The sequence below is a fragment of the Chlorocebus sabaeus genome, chromosome 25 (genome assembly GCF_047675955.1).
Source record: "Chlorocebus sabaeus isolate Y175 chromosome 25, mChlSab1.0.hap1, whole genome shotgun sequence".
Taxonomy (NCBI): domain Eukaryota; kingdom Metazoa; phylum Chordata; class Mammalia; order Primates; family Cercopithecidae; genus Chlorocebus; species Chlorocebus sabaeus.
The window spans coordinates 33,392,142-33,406,448 of NC_132928.1; the positions used below are offsets into that span (position 1 = coordinate 33,392,142).

At 31.5% G+C, this 14,307-nt stretch overlaps 1 protein-coding gene across 7 annotated transcripts in view; it reads left to right on the top strand.

The window, feature by feature from the left end:
* Positions 1-10,688, top strand: part of KCNT2 (potassium sodium-activated channel subfamily T member 2) — a 410,159-nt gene extending 399,471 nt beyond the window's left edge. For all 7 annotated transcript variants that reach the window (XM_037985779.2, XM_037985780.2, XM_037985781.2 and 4 more), the window contains 2 exons: positions 458-542; positions 8,161-10,688. In XM_037985779.2, coding sequence (XP_037841707.1) covers positions 458-542; positions 8,161-8,272 — 197 coding nt within the window. In that variant the 3' untranslated portion in view covers positions 8,273-10,688. The remainder of the gene's footprint in view (positions 1-457; positions 543-8,160) is intronic.
* Positions 10,689-14,307: the final 3,619 nt, after the last annotated feature.

The following is a 14,307-nucleotide window of genomic DNA, read 5'->3' on the forward strand; positions in this document are numbered from 1 at the left end:
TTTGACACATTTCTATCGTGTTTTCTAAACATAATGTAATTATATTATTTTTCCCAAGAATTTACTGTGTGGATATTCTTTTCTAGGATTGTTATCTACAGCCATAATTTTTTTTATAATTGATAAAGCATAATAAATCAAGTAAATGTCTTATCCAGTCATTTATTAAAGAAAAATACTTTTTCAGTGTAATAAAAGGTAGATTATAACTGTGGTTATTCTGAACAGAATTAGATACTTTATTTTATCATCTATTGGAACAAAAAATAAGTACCCGTCAGATATTTTCAATGACAGTAATTTGAAAACAGCCAAACTTACATGCACAATCATGCTGTGGACAAAACTAAATAAGTTCTTGTTGACAGTTCTATGGTTTGAATATAAGCTGTTTGATAGTAATTCCTGTAATTTTCTGTAAGTAGTGTAATAAACTTGTCACTTGTTTACCTTCTAGATGAAATGAATGATCATCAAAGTACCCTCTCCTACATCCTGATTAACCCATCTCCAGATACCAGAATAGAACTGAATGATGTTGTGTAAGTTGATCTCATATCTCATTTAACACATATATTTTTAGAAAACTACTATTTATTTTTGTACTTTCATGTAGGCCATAATAGCCTCTTATTTTTCTTATAAGTGCTTAAATAGTCTATACCTAATTTTGTAAACAAACAAATACATTTGATGTGTTTCATGTAATATAAAAATTATGATTGTTTAAAAGGAGTATAAAATAAAGAAATAGCATGAATTCTGTATTCTATGAGCTAAAAAATATTTGGAAAAATAAGGGAAAACCTGGAAGAATAAAAGAGCAACTCAACAGAAAACCTGAAATATCCCACACTGTCTAGTTCTAAGTACTTTCAAGTTCCCAAAAGCCGAATTACGATTGGTCAAGCACTTATAGGTCTATGGTACTAATTTTATTTCTCAAAAAATAATTATTGAACATATACAGTTGTAGCACTCACCTAAATATGTGAGATAGAAAGACTAAGGCATTTTCTGCGACTTCAAAGTCCTTACACTCTAATTAACAAAGCTACAATTTACCCATGAAAAATTTAATAGCAATACATAATATGACTTTGTCACTAACAAACTAAATAAGTTAAATGAGATAGACAGTGCTTTTCTGAATTAATAGAGGGAGACTTTATTGAGTGGTTGAGCAATTATAAAGAATGTAAAACTAGACTCTGAAGGATAGATAGAATTTGTGATGTTGGAGAAGAGAGGACATTCCAGAACAGGAAAAATGGCTTGGAAAATGCACTATACAGGAATTGTATAAAGTGTTTCAGTGGCAATTTGACTGGAGTAGAAGTTTTGTGTAGTTAGCATTTCCATTGAAAGGTAAATGCAATATTGGAAAAATAAATTATATTTGCCTCTGGAAAGGTCTTAGATGACAAAATGGATTTAAATTTGGTCTTATAGATGATGGACAGTACTTAGACATATATGAGCAAGCATGTAGCAAGACTTTAGAAAAGCCACTTTGACGACTGTTGGTGTAAGCCTAGGAAAGAAATTCCTTACAAGAATCTGCCCTTGAGATACACGACCTATCCTGGGGTAGATCGAGTGATGTTTACCCAAGGTAGCTAACTATAGATTGTATTGCTGACATAAAACGAGTGCCAAAGATCCACATGTTTTGTTGGATATTAGATCCATAGGATGTGTTTGCGTCTGTAATCCAGAAAGCAAGTGATAAGGTCAGAGACTAGCAGAACTGAGAACATTTTGTGATGCTGAGCGTAATATGGATCCATGCAAGAGATTTAGAACTAAATGTAATAATGTGCAAAAATTTAGAAGACTCTTTGATATGTTGTCAGTTTTGTGAAAGATTTTGACTGGAGTGGAAAGGGTATGATTTTTTTAAAGGAGTTCTGCAGAAAACAATAGAATTGATTGATAGGATGGGTTAGGGTTGGGGTGAACATGATTGCAGGGTAAACAATTAAAAAGCAGGTGTGAGGAAACTAACCATCTGTCATAGCATCAAGATAAAGCATTGCAAAGGCAAGCCCCTATCTAAATAGATTTATGAAGTCAGAAAATGAGACTTGATGATTGATTTGGGAATTGAAAAAGAAATCTAACATAGCTTTAGGGTTTCAAAACTGTGTGATTACAAAAATAAAAATAAAAATGTTGTTTCATCAAAACAAGTCAGAATGGGAAGACAATCCTCCAGGTTGAAAAGAGGGGTTGTTGGGTAGTAAAAAAAAGAGAGATGATATGTGGGTCCAAGTATATGTGTATTTTTAATAAATATTGACTTTCTGATTAATTAATTTTTATTGATACATACTAGTGCATTTTATGGGGTACATGTGATATTTTGATACATGCATAAAATATGTAATGATCAATCAGGGTAATTGGGATAGCCATTACCCCAAAAATTTATAATTTCTTTGTGTTAGGAATATCCCAAATCTTCTTTTCCAGCTATTTTGAAATAGACAATAAAGTCTTGTTAAGCATAGTTGCCCTACTGTGCTTTGAAGCACTGGAATTTATTTCTTCTGTGTAACTGTATTTTGGTTACTAATAAACCAATCTCTCTCCATCTTCCCCTCCTCATCACCCTTCCCAGCCTCTGGTAACATTCTACCTACTATCTCCATGAGATCAGTTATTTCAGCTCACACATTTGAATGAAAACATATGATATTTGTTTTGCTGTGGCTTCTTTCACTTAACATAATATTTTCCAGTTCTGACTATGTTGCTGCAAATGACAGAATGTCATCTTTTTTATGGATGAATGATATTCTACTTTGCCTGTATATCACAAATTTTCTTCATCCATCCATTCAAATATACTATTTAAAGTACAAAGAGGAAATGTATAGAAAGCATTGAGATACATAGTATTGGAACTTTGAAGATAAGCCTGTTTTCTATAGAAAACAAAAATATTTCTTATCTTCCAGCTGAAAAAGGCAAATAGGGAATGTTTTTCCCAAAAATATAAATACAGAAGAAAAAGTAGAAGAATGAGTGTTGAACTACTGAGGAGTGTTTTGTTTTAGGGCAGAAATAGGAAGCATTTCAAAAACTTATTAGGAAAATACAACAGCAGGAGTAAATCTGACCCCAAATAAGTGTGAAGAGATTTCTAAAATGCACCTAAGATAGAACTATGTGGTATAATATTGCTTTATTTTACCATCTGATAATACTGGTTAGAATACAGGAGCACTGGGGAAACAGATGAATAACAATTTAAGCTAGTAGAATTCTTAAGTCACTGTCAAAAATTGTGTCTGATGGTGGTATTGAATTTATAAAGGACTTCAATTAGAGGAAAACTTCTTATTTATGATGCACTTGGATTTTAATTGCTCATCCTGGACCCTTCACATGGTATATTATGATAATAAAATAAAGCTGTCCTTTTTTCTTAGCATCCACATTTATACATGTCTTTTTTCTTTTAAGTCCATAGTATAGATAATTTTATTAAATATCTAATCTACCCATATTAATTCCAGCCTTCTTATACCTCTTTTTCAATAAGTATAATTGGGTTAATTATACAGAATTTTAAAAATTATGCTTACCTTATTTGTATTTTGTAATAAATTATATTTCTTTAGCTTAATACAATCATTTCCCTAATTATTTTTGACAGAATGTTCAAAGAAAATGCTGTCAACCTTTTGAATCTAAGAACATGTCCTGTTGTCAAATATTTATGTTTATAATTTCAAATAATGTTTAATCTTTTTACTTATGAATAAAATATGTATTCACAATGTGGACAGGTAAAGTAGACATATTTTAGAAAATTTTCTGCCTTTTAGATACCCTTATTTTTTATTAGTTTTAAGCTAAAACATCAACATGACTGCTATTAAAAAAAAATAAAAAAGCTTTACTTACACCATTGCAGTGATCTGTATTTGTGGCACTGAGATAATTAAATTTCAGCAGAACCAAAGAAATGATAAATTATCATTTGAAAGATGTCTACCATGACAAGTAACATATAAAAACACAGTTTAAGAAATTTGCTTTATTGGACTCACAGGTTTTGTAATGATAATAGTAAGAAAAGGAACTTTTGCTGCTACATCAATGAACGTAGAGGATAATGGATTATACTGGTTTCTTTTATGTTTTTCTAAAAATTCACTTTCAGAAGTTCATTTTAAATGAAGAAGCAACATTAATTTGATACAAACAATAATAAATCGCTAGATGATATGGTATTAAAAAGTATAATTTGCAGTATTAGTTTTCTTCATCAATCTACAATGCTATTGATATTTAAAGTAATTATAAAGCAGTGTGCATAGATGGCAAAATCCAGTTAATAGGTCCAGGAACACTAATCTCAACTTTTTTTGGTCAAAGAAAATAGACTCAATGTTTTTGATTGCCTTTTCTCATTTTCATTAAGGAGTATATTTTATGAACTTTTTCCTTCAGTCTTTAAGAAAACAGTGCAATCTTTATTATTAGAGTTCTCACTTTTTAATTAGTTTCCCTGTTCATTTTATATACTGCCTCTAAAAAATATTATAGAAGTATGAAATATTTCTTTCATTTGGACTTGGAACATGGCTTTCTTAGAATGCTATGTTGCATATATTTATTTTCTTTCTCTCCTTTTCAAACCCTTAGTGGCTTCCTACTGCCTTTGGAACACAATTGAAACTACTTATTCTGAAACTTAAGGTCTTTCATTACCTGTTTCCTACATTTGTTTCTGAATTTACCTACCATGATTTACCAGTTTTCTAAAGTCAAATCCTTTCTAAGCACATCAGAAACATCCATCCTCTGTAGTCTCCATTGACAACGTTTGGGGTCACCTCCTGTTCCTTCCTCCTAAATCTTCTCTGAAGCCTGGAGAGGCAAGTTCAACCCAACTCCTCAATAAAGTAGTTCCTAATTCTCTCTGTTGTTCTTTTTCACTTTGTATGACATTTGGAATTTCTTTTTTCTTTCCATTATATCTACTTCATAAATTATGCTTTAATCTTCTGCCGGACAGGGGTAAGTTTTGTGATTTTTTTAAATTCTAAGATGTTAGCACAGTTTCCTACAGGTGCTCAAGAAGCAGTCACTGAAGATACTCAGGCATATTTCAGAGATACTGCAGGATTGTTCCAGACTACCACGATAGAGTGAATATTGCAATCAAGCAAGTCACTTGAATTTTTTGGTCCCAGTGCATACAAAATTTATATTTGCATTATACTTTAGTCTACTAAGTGTGAAAAAGCAAAGCATTGTGTCTAAAAATGCTTTATTAAAAATAGCTTATTGCTAAAAAATGCTAGCAATCATCTGAGCCTACAGGGAGTCATAATCTTTTTTTGCTGGTAGAGAGTCTTGCCTCAATGTTGATGGCTGCTGACAGATTGGGGTAGTGGTTGCTGAAGGTTTGAATGGTGTGGCAATTTCTTAAAATCAGACAACAATGAAGTAGTATGCTGCATTGATTGACTTTCTTTCATGCAAGATTTATCTGTAGCATGTGATACCCTTTGATAACATTTTACCCAAAGTGGAACTTCTTTCAAAACTGGAGTCAATCCTTTCAAACCCTGCTGCTACTTTGTCAACTAAGTTTATGTAATAATATAAATTCTTTATAGTCATTTCAACAATGTTCATAGCATCTTCACCAGGAAACTTCATCTCAAGAAACCAATTTATTTGATCATAAATAAGAAGCAACTCCTCATTCATTCAAGTTTTGGTCAGAGATTGCAGCAATTGAATCACATCTTTGGCCTCCGCTTCTAATTCTAGTTCTCTTGCTATTTCTACCACAACTGCAGTTACTTCCTCCACTGAAATCTTGAACCCCTCAAAGTCATCGATAAGGGTTATAGTCAACTTGTTCCAAACTTCTGTTAATGTTGATATTTCTACCTCATCCCATGAATCATGAACATTGAAATGACTCTTTGATCCATGGACTGCAGAATAGATGTTGGGTTAGAAAGAATGATACAATGCTAATCTCATTGTACATCTCCATCAGAGCTCTTGGGTGACCAGTGACCAGGTGCTTTATCAAGGGGCAGTGATATTCTGAAAACAGTCTTTTTTTTAAAGCATTAAGTCTCAACAATGGACCTAACATATTCAGTAAACTATGCTTTAAACAGATGTGCTGCCAGCCAGGCTTTGCTTTTCCATTTCTAGAGTGCAGGCAGAGCAGATTTAGCAAAATTCTTAAGTGCCCTAGAATTTCCAGAATGGTAAATGAGCACTGGCTTCAACTGAAAGTCACCAGATGCATTAGGCACTACCAAAAGAGTCAGCCTGTCACTGAAGCTTTGAAACCAGGCTTTGTCTTCTCCACTCTAGCTATGAAAGTACTAGATGGCACCTTTTTCCAGTAGAAGTCTGTCTTCCAAATTGAAAATCTGTTGTTTAATTTAGCCACCTTCATCAATGATCTTATTAATAGTTTGATTTTTTGGATAAGTTGCTGTAAGCTCTCCATTGGCACTGTCTGTTTCACCTTGCACGTTTATGTTATGGAGGAGACTTACTTCCTTAAGTTTCATGAGCTAACCTCTGCTAGCTTCCTCTTCCGTAGCTAACCTCTTTCATAGCTTCTTCACCTCCCTCACCTTTCAGAGAACTGAAGAGAGGTAGAGCATCCACTGGATTTTGCTTTGGATTAAGGGAATGTTGTAGCGGGTTTGATCTTTTTTTCAGACCACTCATACTTTTGCCATCTCAGCAATACAGCTGTTTACCTTTCTTATCAGTTGTGTATTCACTGAAGTAGCACTTTTAATTTCCTTAGGAACTTTTCTTTTGCATTTACAACTTGGCTAACTGGCACAAAAGACCTGACTTCCAACTTATGTAAGCTTTTGATGTGCCTTCCTCACTAAGCATAATCATTTCTAGCTTTTGATTTAAAGTGAGAGACATAAGACTCTTCCTTTCACTTGAACAATTACAAGACATTTTTGGGTTATTAACTGATCTAACTTTAATATTCTTGTGTCTTGGGGAATACAGATGGTGGAGGAGAGGGAGAGAAAGTCAAAGGAACAGCCAGTTGGTGAAGTGATCAGAACACACATATTTTATTGGTTAAAATTGCCTTCTTATATGGGTGCGGATAATGGTATCCCAAAACAATTACAATAGGAACATCAAAGATTACTGATCACAGATCACCATAACAGGTATAATTACAATAGAAAAAGTTCAAGTTACCAAATCTGACACAGAGACCCTAAGTGAGCACATGTTGTTGGAAAAAAGGTCTCCAACGGACTTGCTTGATGCAGGGTTGCCACAAAGCTTCCATTTATAAATAATGCAATATTGGCAAAGTACAATCAAGTAAAAAGCAATAAAAAAGGTATGCCTGTACGTCATTTGACAGTCTGAAGTAAGACAAGTCTCTTAAAACAAATTCTCACATTAATGAAATGTTTGAGTTTGGCAGATAAACATTTTTATGTTTACTAGCAGAATTAGTTAAGAATGATTCTCCATACTTTAATATTATCACTTACTATACCATAATCTGAATTTTAGATAAATAATTTTTCAGCTAATTTAAACATTATGCATTATATTCACTATAAGCATTTGTTAAACTGTTAATTTATAGATTCATAAAATATTTAAATTGAAAAGACTATAGAAACCGCTTACATCAATCTCCTAATTTTTTTAAGTCATAAAAATAAGACAAAGAACAGTTAAGTAATGGAAGAATAATGGCTAAAATGTAGGTATCCTTCATAGAAAAATGGCCAAAGTGAGGGATAATAAGTCAACAGCATACTAAATTATAAAACGCTGATGAGATGAAGGTGCTGAAATTGATTATAATTGAAAAATAATGGTGCCTGACAGCCAACATGCACAGGGAAAAAGAGGAAGAAGAAGAAACATAAGAGTGCTTGATTCATCAGCATTCATCATCATAATCTTCTCAGGTATGAAAATGATAATGTTAACTGTACCAAATTTTAAAGGCCAACTAAACAGTGAGTTCTACCACCAATGTTGTATATAGACAGTTTAGATTATCTGAAAACTGAACAAATAAAGTAGAAATATAAAGTGTTAATGTGAATCAATGTTGCCTGTATTTACTATTGCAAAGTTATTTATTTTGTTTTCTTTTATTAGATACTTAATTCGACCAGATCCATTGGCCTACCTTCCAAACAGTGAGCCCAGTCGAAGAAACAGCATCTGCAATGTCACTGGACAAGATTCTCGGGAGGAAACTCAACTTTGATAAAAAATAAAATGAGAAACTTTTTTCCTACAGGGACCTTGCTTGGAACCACAAAAGTTTTGCTGGCACGAAAGAAACTAGATGGAAATACATGTAATTCTCTCGTATTTAAAAACATAATCTCTTCTCTTAGAAATATAGATCATTTTGAAATTTAATGTACTACTTACTGGTACTCTCCCTATTAATAGTTGAAGGACATCAATGGAATAGATTTGAAAAGCTATATTAAAATACAAAAATTTAAATCTGACATTTAATTATTTTATAATAATCCAAACTATGTGAAACCAATTTTAAAAATTATTAAGATTTTATGAAATTGATAAAATCTAACTCTATTTGGTGCATCACAATGGACACAGAATATTGCTGCTCCTCTTAAAAATTAAATGTGTCATATCATATTCTTTAAACTTACTGTTTTACAAAACTGAGCTCATCATAATTGTCTAGTCTTCTCTACATAGAGATTAACCAACAAACTTGTGTGGCTGACTTTTGTGTAAGAATCATAGTTTGCTTTAGAATACAAATCTTTAAGTCATTTTAACTTTTTTTCTCTGCCTTATGATATAAAAATATTTATCTTAGAATTTGAGATGTTCATAGCATGTTTTACACTGAAGAAACTAAAACATAAATAAAAAGAAACACTAGGTTCCTGCACTTTTTGGTAATTTTATGTCTAGCAAACATTTTATGCCAAGAAAAGCATACTATAAAGCAAATATCTATTATTCTCCTAAATGAATGCCTAGCATAGAGAAAATACTTAATACACATTTGTTGACTTAAATTTAATTCAAGGATTGAAACATTAACTGGATTTCTTGAAATATACAGTAATGATTGTCCTTAGGCTCTTGGGCTTTACCATTTTTCATATATCTATATAGTAAATTTCATTAGAAAAATTATTTTAAAATTGGCAGAAGATAATTTATACCTTTTATGGAATCTGAAGACACTTCAAAACATTAAAAGTCCTTCTTAAGTCTTTGGTAATGAAACAATAACACTCGATGAAGGGTGTATTAAAAATGTTGGCTTAATTTTGAAATCATATATATGAACTATATGAGAGAAAAGCATAAAACAAAAATAGGTAGTTCTTGGCTTTTAACATTAATGCAAATCATGCAGAATTTGAGTCATAAATTTAAATATAAATTGACCATTTATGACACCCATTTTTTACCTGTATTGCATTTACCCCCTAGAGAAATAGATCAAAAAAGCACAAGAGTATGTGTACATAGTTTACCAGGTAGTGGAAGTGTGTTAAAATGTTCCTATAAAAGAAATATTGGTAAATTTAAATATATACTATTCTAATTTTGTATTTTTTAATTTTTGAATTTGACATTGATTTTAATTCAACAACAAAAAATGAATATAAAACTAGAAAGGGAAATTTTTTCTTTTCATAATGAAGCAGATCAACTTAAAGGATAAAACATTTTTTTAAGAAAAGATATTCTAATGTTCTCTCAATAATTCTGCAGAAATAAAAGTATAAAGTGCAACGTGAAATCAAACATTATAGTCATTATATAATTTGACTTGGAGACTATGAAATGTCTTTTTTTCTTTTTGGTATTTTACATTATTCACATTTTAGAATAACAAGAACACTAAGAATTACCCCAAAACAAAGACCCTGCATTTACTCTACTTTAATCAGAGAAGTAGAATGTATAACAGGTTACCTAAAATTGGGAGCATGCCTTAAAACTTAAAGATTGTATGCATATATGTGTATATGTTATAAACATGTGAAATATATTTGACACACACATTCACGTATAAATTGTTAAAAACTGAAGGCAGAATGGAACTAATATATGTAACAGAGAAAAACAATAAATTTAATGAACTTATTTTATATTTGCATATCAAGAGTCAAGTACGATGTTTCTTTAAGTTGACTTTTTTTACTTCATTATTTTTAGGAATAAATGTAAGATTTTACAAATCTTTTATTTCCCCACAAGATCTGAAGTTTGGTATTTTTGCATTATGACAGTTGTTGAGACTAGGATTTTAAGCTAGGATATGATTATATTTCCTATATAACTAAAAATTTTGTTTCATAAATTTTAAAATAATTATTTTTGACTATGAACATTAGTCCAAATTTAATATTTGACACAGTTCATACCAGCTTGCTACAATAATGATAATTTATTAGTCTTTCTGTTATTTAAAGAATAAAAACATGCTTATACAAGACTTTTAATGAACTGTTGCCTTTTTAAAATAATGATACTTGCACATGAAAATAAAGTATAAAGTCAATAATAGTCCTTGTAGCCCAATGGGAATTGATTCTGTGTATTGTCTGTACCATTTTGCTACCAGTTACATTGAACTGCTTTAAAATAAATAATAAAATTATTTCTAATGATGAAAACTCTTGATGTTTTTTTCTTAAACTTCAGTTGCTTAGATAAATTATGTGTTGGACCTATAAAAATCATTTTTCAGTTTTATATTTTAAACCCAAAATAACTATGGAGGTGATCTCATTGGAAAATATAGTGATAAATAAAGTTCTTTTGAATTATGCCTTAATATAATAGATTCTGAATAGTTGCACCATTTCAGAAAAGGAGAAGTGAGGATGGAAGGAGAGTTGAGATGGGAGGAAATGAACTTTAGGAAAAAAGGGGGCAAGAAGAAAACAGAAGGTAAGAAAAAAATAAACCTTAGTGAAGACGTCAGAAGAGAAAAGTATTTTACGACACAGAATCATGTCACAATACACTCATTTAAGAATCAGAAAAGCTCTGGTGACAGAAAAGAAAAAATAGTTTTTAATGTAAAGATGGACTTCCAGTTCCAGGAAAATGGAATACTCCCATTTCTCCCTATTCCTCCTGCTAAATATCTATCTCCTGTTTAGATATTATAGCTAAACCCCCTAGATATTATATGTAAAACAGACCTAAGAAGGTTCTGAACGGTGGAAAGGAGGAGGAAGACAGATTAGGGAATTGGGACTTGAAGAAAGACATGGTGGTGAATTCTGTGGGATTTTTCTTGGCTTCCGGTATATCCTGATCTTGACAGTGAGAAACATCAATGAGCACAGATGAAAAAGTTCCAAGAAAAGCCTGCTCTCTCCTTCAAAAGGACTGGCTCCTGTGACAGATGCGGCTTCTGCAGCACCAGACTGCTGACAGTTCAGTATGGATGGCTTCTCCTGAGACGGGCTCCACACCTGGCAGCCTGATGCTTTCCTCAGCACCCTGTTAGATGATTTTCTAGTGGCGTGCTTCCAGTGAGATGCTTTCCCATAAAAAAACTTCCTCTGGCACTCTAGAGGGTGGAATTCCAGCAAAATCTGCCAGTGCAGCACCATAATGATTTTTCTGCTGTTCTGTAAGCCACAGCTGTGCTATCTTGATTTCCAGGGCAGTCCTGGAATCTCTTCCTGGAGCACTTTATCTTGGTCTTGAAAATAATGTATGCTCCTTACGTCTGCTATTGCTATGTTATTTTCAAGTTCTCTTTACTATTTCTAACCAATCTGATATTACTCTATTGCTCTGTTATAGTTTAAAAATCTCAGTATAAAATGTTCTCTGTCCAAATCACTGTGTCCGAACAGAACCCCGACTGATAAATTATGCACAAATCAGCAGTTCTCTGTTTAATGAAATAATGGTGATATCGAATTCTACAAACCTGAGAGACAGACTTTGGGCAAATGCAACAAATTAAATAGCACCTGCTGGGAAACTTTGCAGACAGACAATGCACTCATCCTGTGGAGCATTGGACACTTTTCATTTCATTTTGATCTTTTCTACTGTTTTTTATAGGACTGCCTCCAGTCCTATAGTTTACAGGACTAACTCATTTGTGGGAAGGGAGAAATAGACATGCCAGCTTTAATCATGTAGGTCGATCTAAAAGTATAGCAAATTGTTCTTAAAAATAGTAATTTTGCTTATAATTAAATAATATGCTTATATTATTATCCAATAGAATTGTATTTTATTACTTAATCTAAACATGTGTTTGTAAAAACAAAACAAAGACCTGTTTTTCTAAAAATAAATAATAGAAATCTTTCACAAATTGCACTAGTAATTAGTCACACTCCAAGGAAATATAATACAGTTCCACTTCAAGATTTGTATTTTCTTCTTTTTGTATCATACACAAAATACATTTCATTCTAGTGACACCAAGCTGGATATCTTTGTACTTGATAATTAAACGCCATTCCAAAAAGAAACATTTCCAAATTTATTGACTTCCACTCTCTGATCCGTATCTTATTCATATAGACTAAGAAAGAGTGAGTAGTTCATCAGAATACATTTTTTTCCTCTGGAAATTCTCGACTTTCAAAAAAGAGGAGCTACGAGACACTTTTATTAAAGAAATGAGGTTGGTACTAAAGTCGATGTTTGTAAATACACTGCATAGCTGTATAGGCACAATTAAGTTATATATCGCTAAAGTATTATTTGACAGCTTTAAGTTCTTTTAATTACTGATTATTATCGTACACAAGAAATCCATCAAAAAAGGTAATAGATTCCAAATTTTAACTGAGACCACAGAATGAAAGCCTCCAAAAGATTTATCAATCTGTCATAAGATTTCAAAAAGAAACTGACATGTTGTGATACATATTAGGCAGGACAGATTCAGCTACAGTGCAGTAATAGATTAAACTCCATACATAATCTCAAGTGGTTTAATATAATAAATATTCCATTTTATATGGAATAATGTCTAATGCAGAAAATGATTTGAAGTTTTAAGATAAAAGATTTTACAAATGTACATTCATTGAAACAATATAAAAATACAAATCATCACAGCAATAGAAATATAACTAAAGTATTTATTACCTTTACTAAAAATTCAAACTTGAAAATAAAATATGGAGAAAATCATAATTATTATAAAATTTTAGATGTTCTTATGCCAAGTTATAAATGACTTGATTTTGAAAACAAAATATAATCACTTTTTAATTAAAAATAATTGATTTCTAATGTTTCTGGCAAAAAGCATACCGTGAAATGACTACAAAATAACTGACATTTCCACTGGGGAACATGTTGGTAAAAATAATTAAGTAGCTGTGCTTGATTTATTATCAGTAACTACAGGAGAGAAGTTCTTACTTTGAAGCATTCAGTATCCTCCAAGTTAGTTAATGTGGGCAATCCTCATTTCTCAGTTTAGTGATGTTAAGATTTATTCTTATACTAGAATCAAGTTGCAATCTAGTTTAAGAAAACAAAGTAATCAGTTACTTCTGAGTCACTGTTACAAATTCAGAAGCCTAAATTAGCCAAAGAGGAGATGGTCCTTTGATCATTTTGAAATGTAAAATTTTAAGGTCACATGTTTTTAAGATAAGAAATCTGTCTGGTGAAAATGTATTACCTAGTTATCAATATAGATGTGACATTTATTACTAAAATTTAAAATCACTTAATAAAATAATTTTATTTTGTTAAAATGTTATTTTGGGATTTGGGGGCTATACTGCCATTTTTTTTCTTGAATTTGACTGAAAGACTGATATCCACCTACTGTAGATAAGAAACTATTGAAGATGTATTATTAGGAATCTATATGAATGATGGTTTAGTATTTTGAAGTAGTTCCTGTAATATTGTTAAAGTTTTTCTTAGGCAAGCATTATTAAAAGATATTGACAAGATCTGCCCTCATAATCATTTAAACTCATAATAATTTAAACTTTCAGAGCAATTTTTCAATATTAAAAGCATCAAGCTTCCCTGATATCTTTTAGTATTCTCTAACACCCTCCATTTGTTTACTTCTTTATATCAAATAACCACCAAAGCAATTACCAAATCCATATAGCCTTGAAGCAACTTAGTGAAGTAATTTAACATCTTTTTGTATCATAGATAGAAACCAATTTTCATCACAGTCTAAAATCAATTGTTTCTCTGTAACTCTTCCATTATCATCATAGAATAAACTACAGGATACAGATGATGATCAAGGGTGAGAAATTTTTTTCGTGTGTA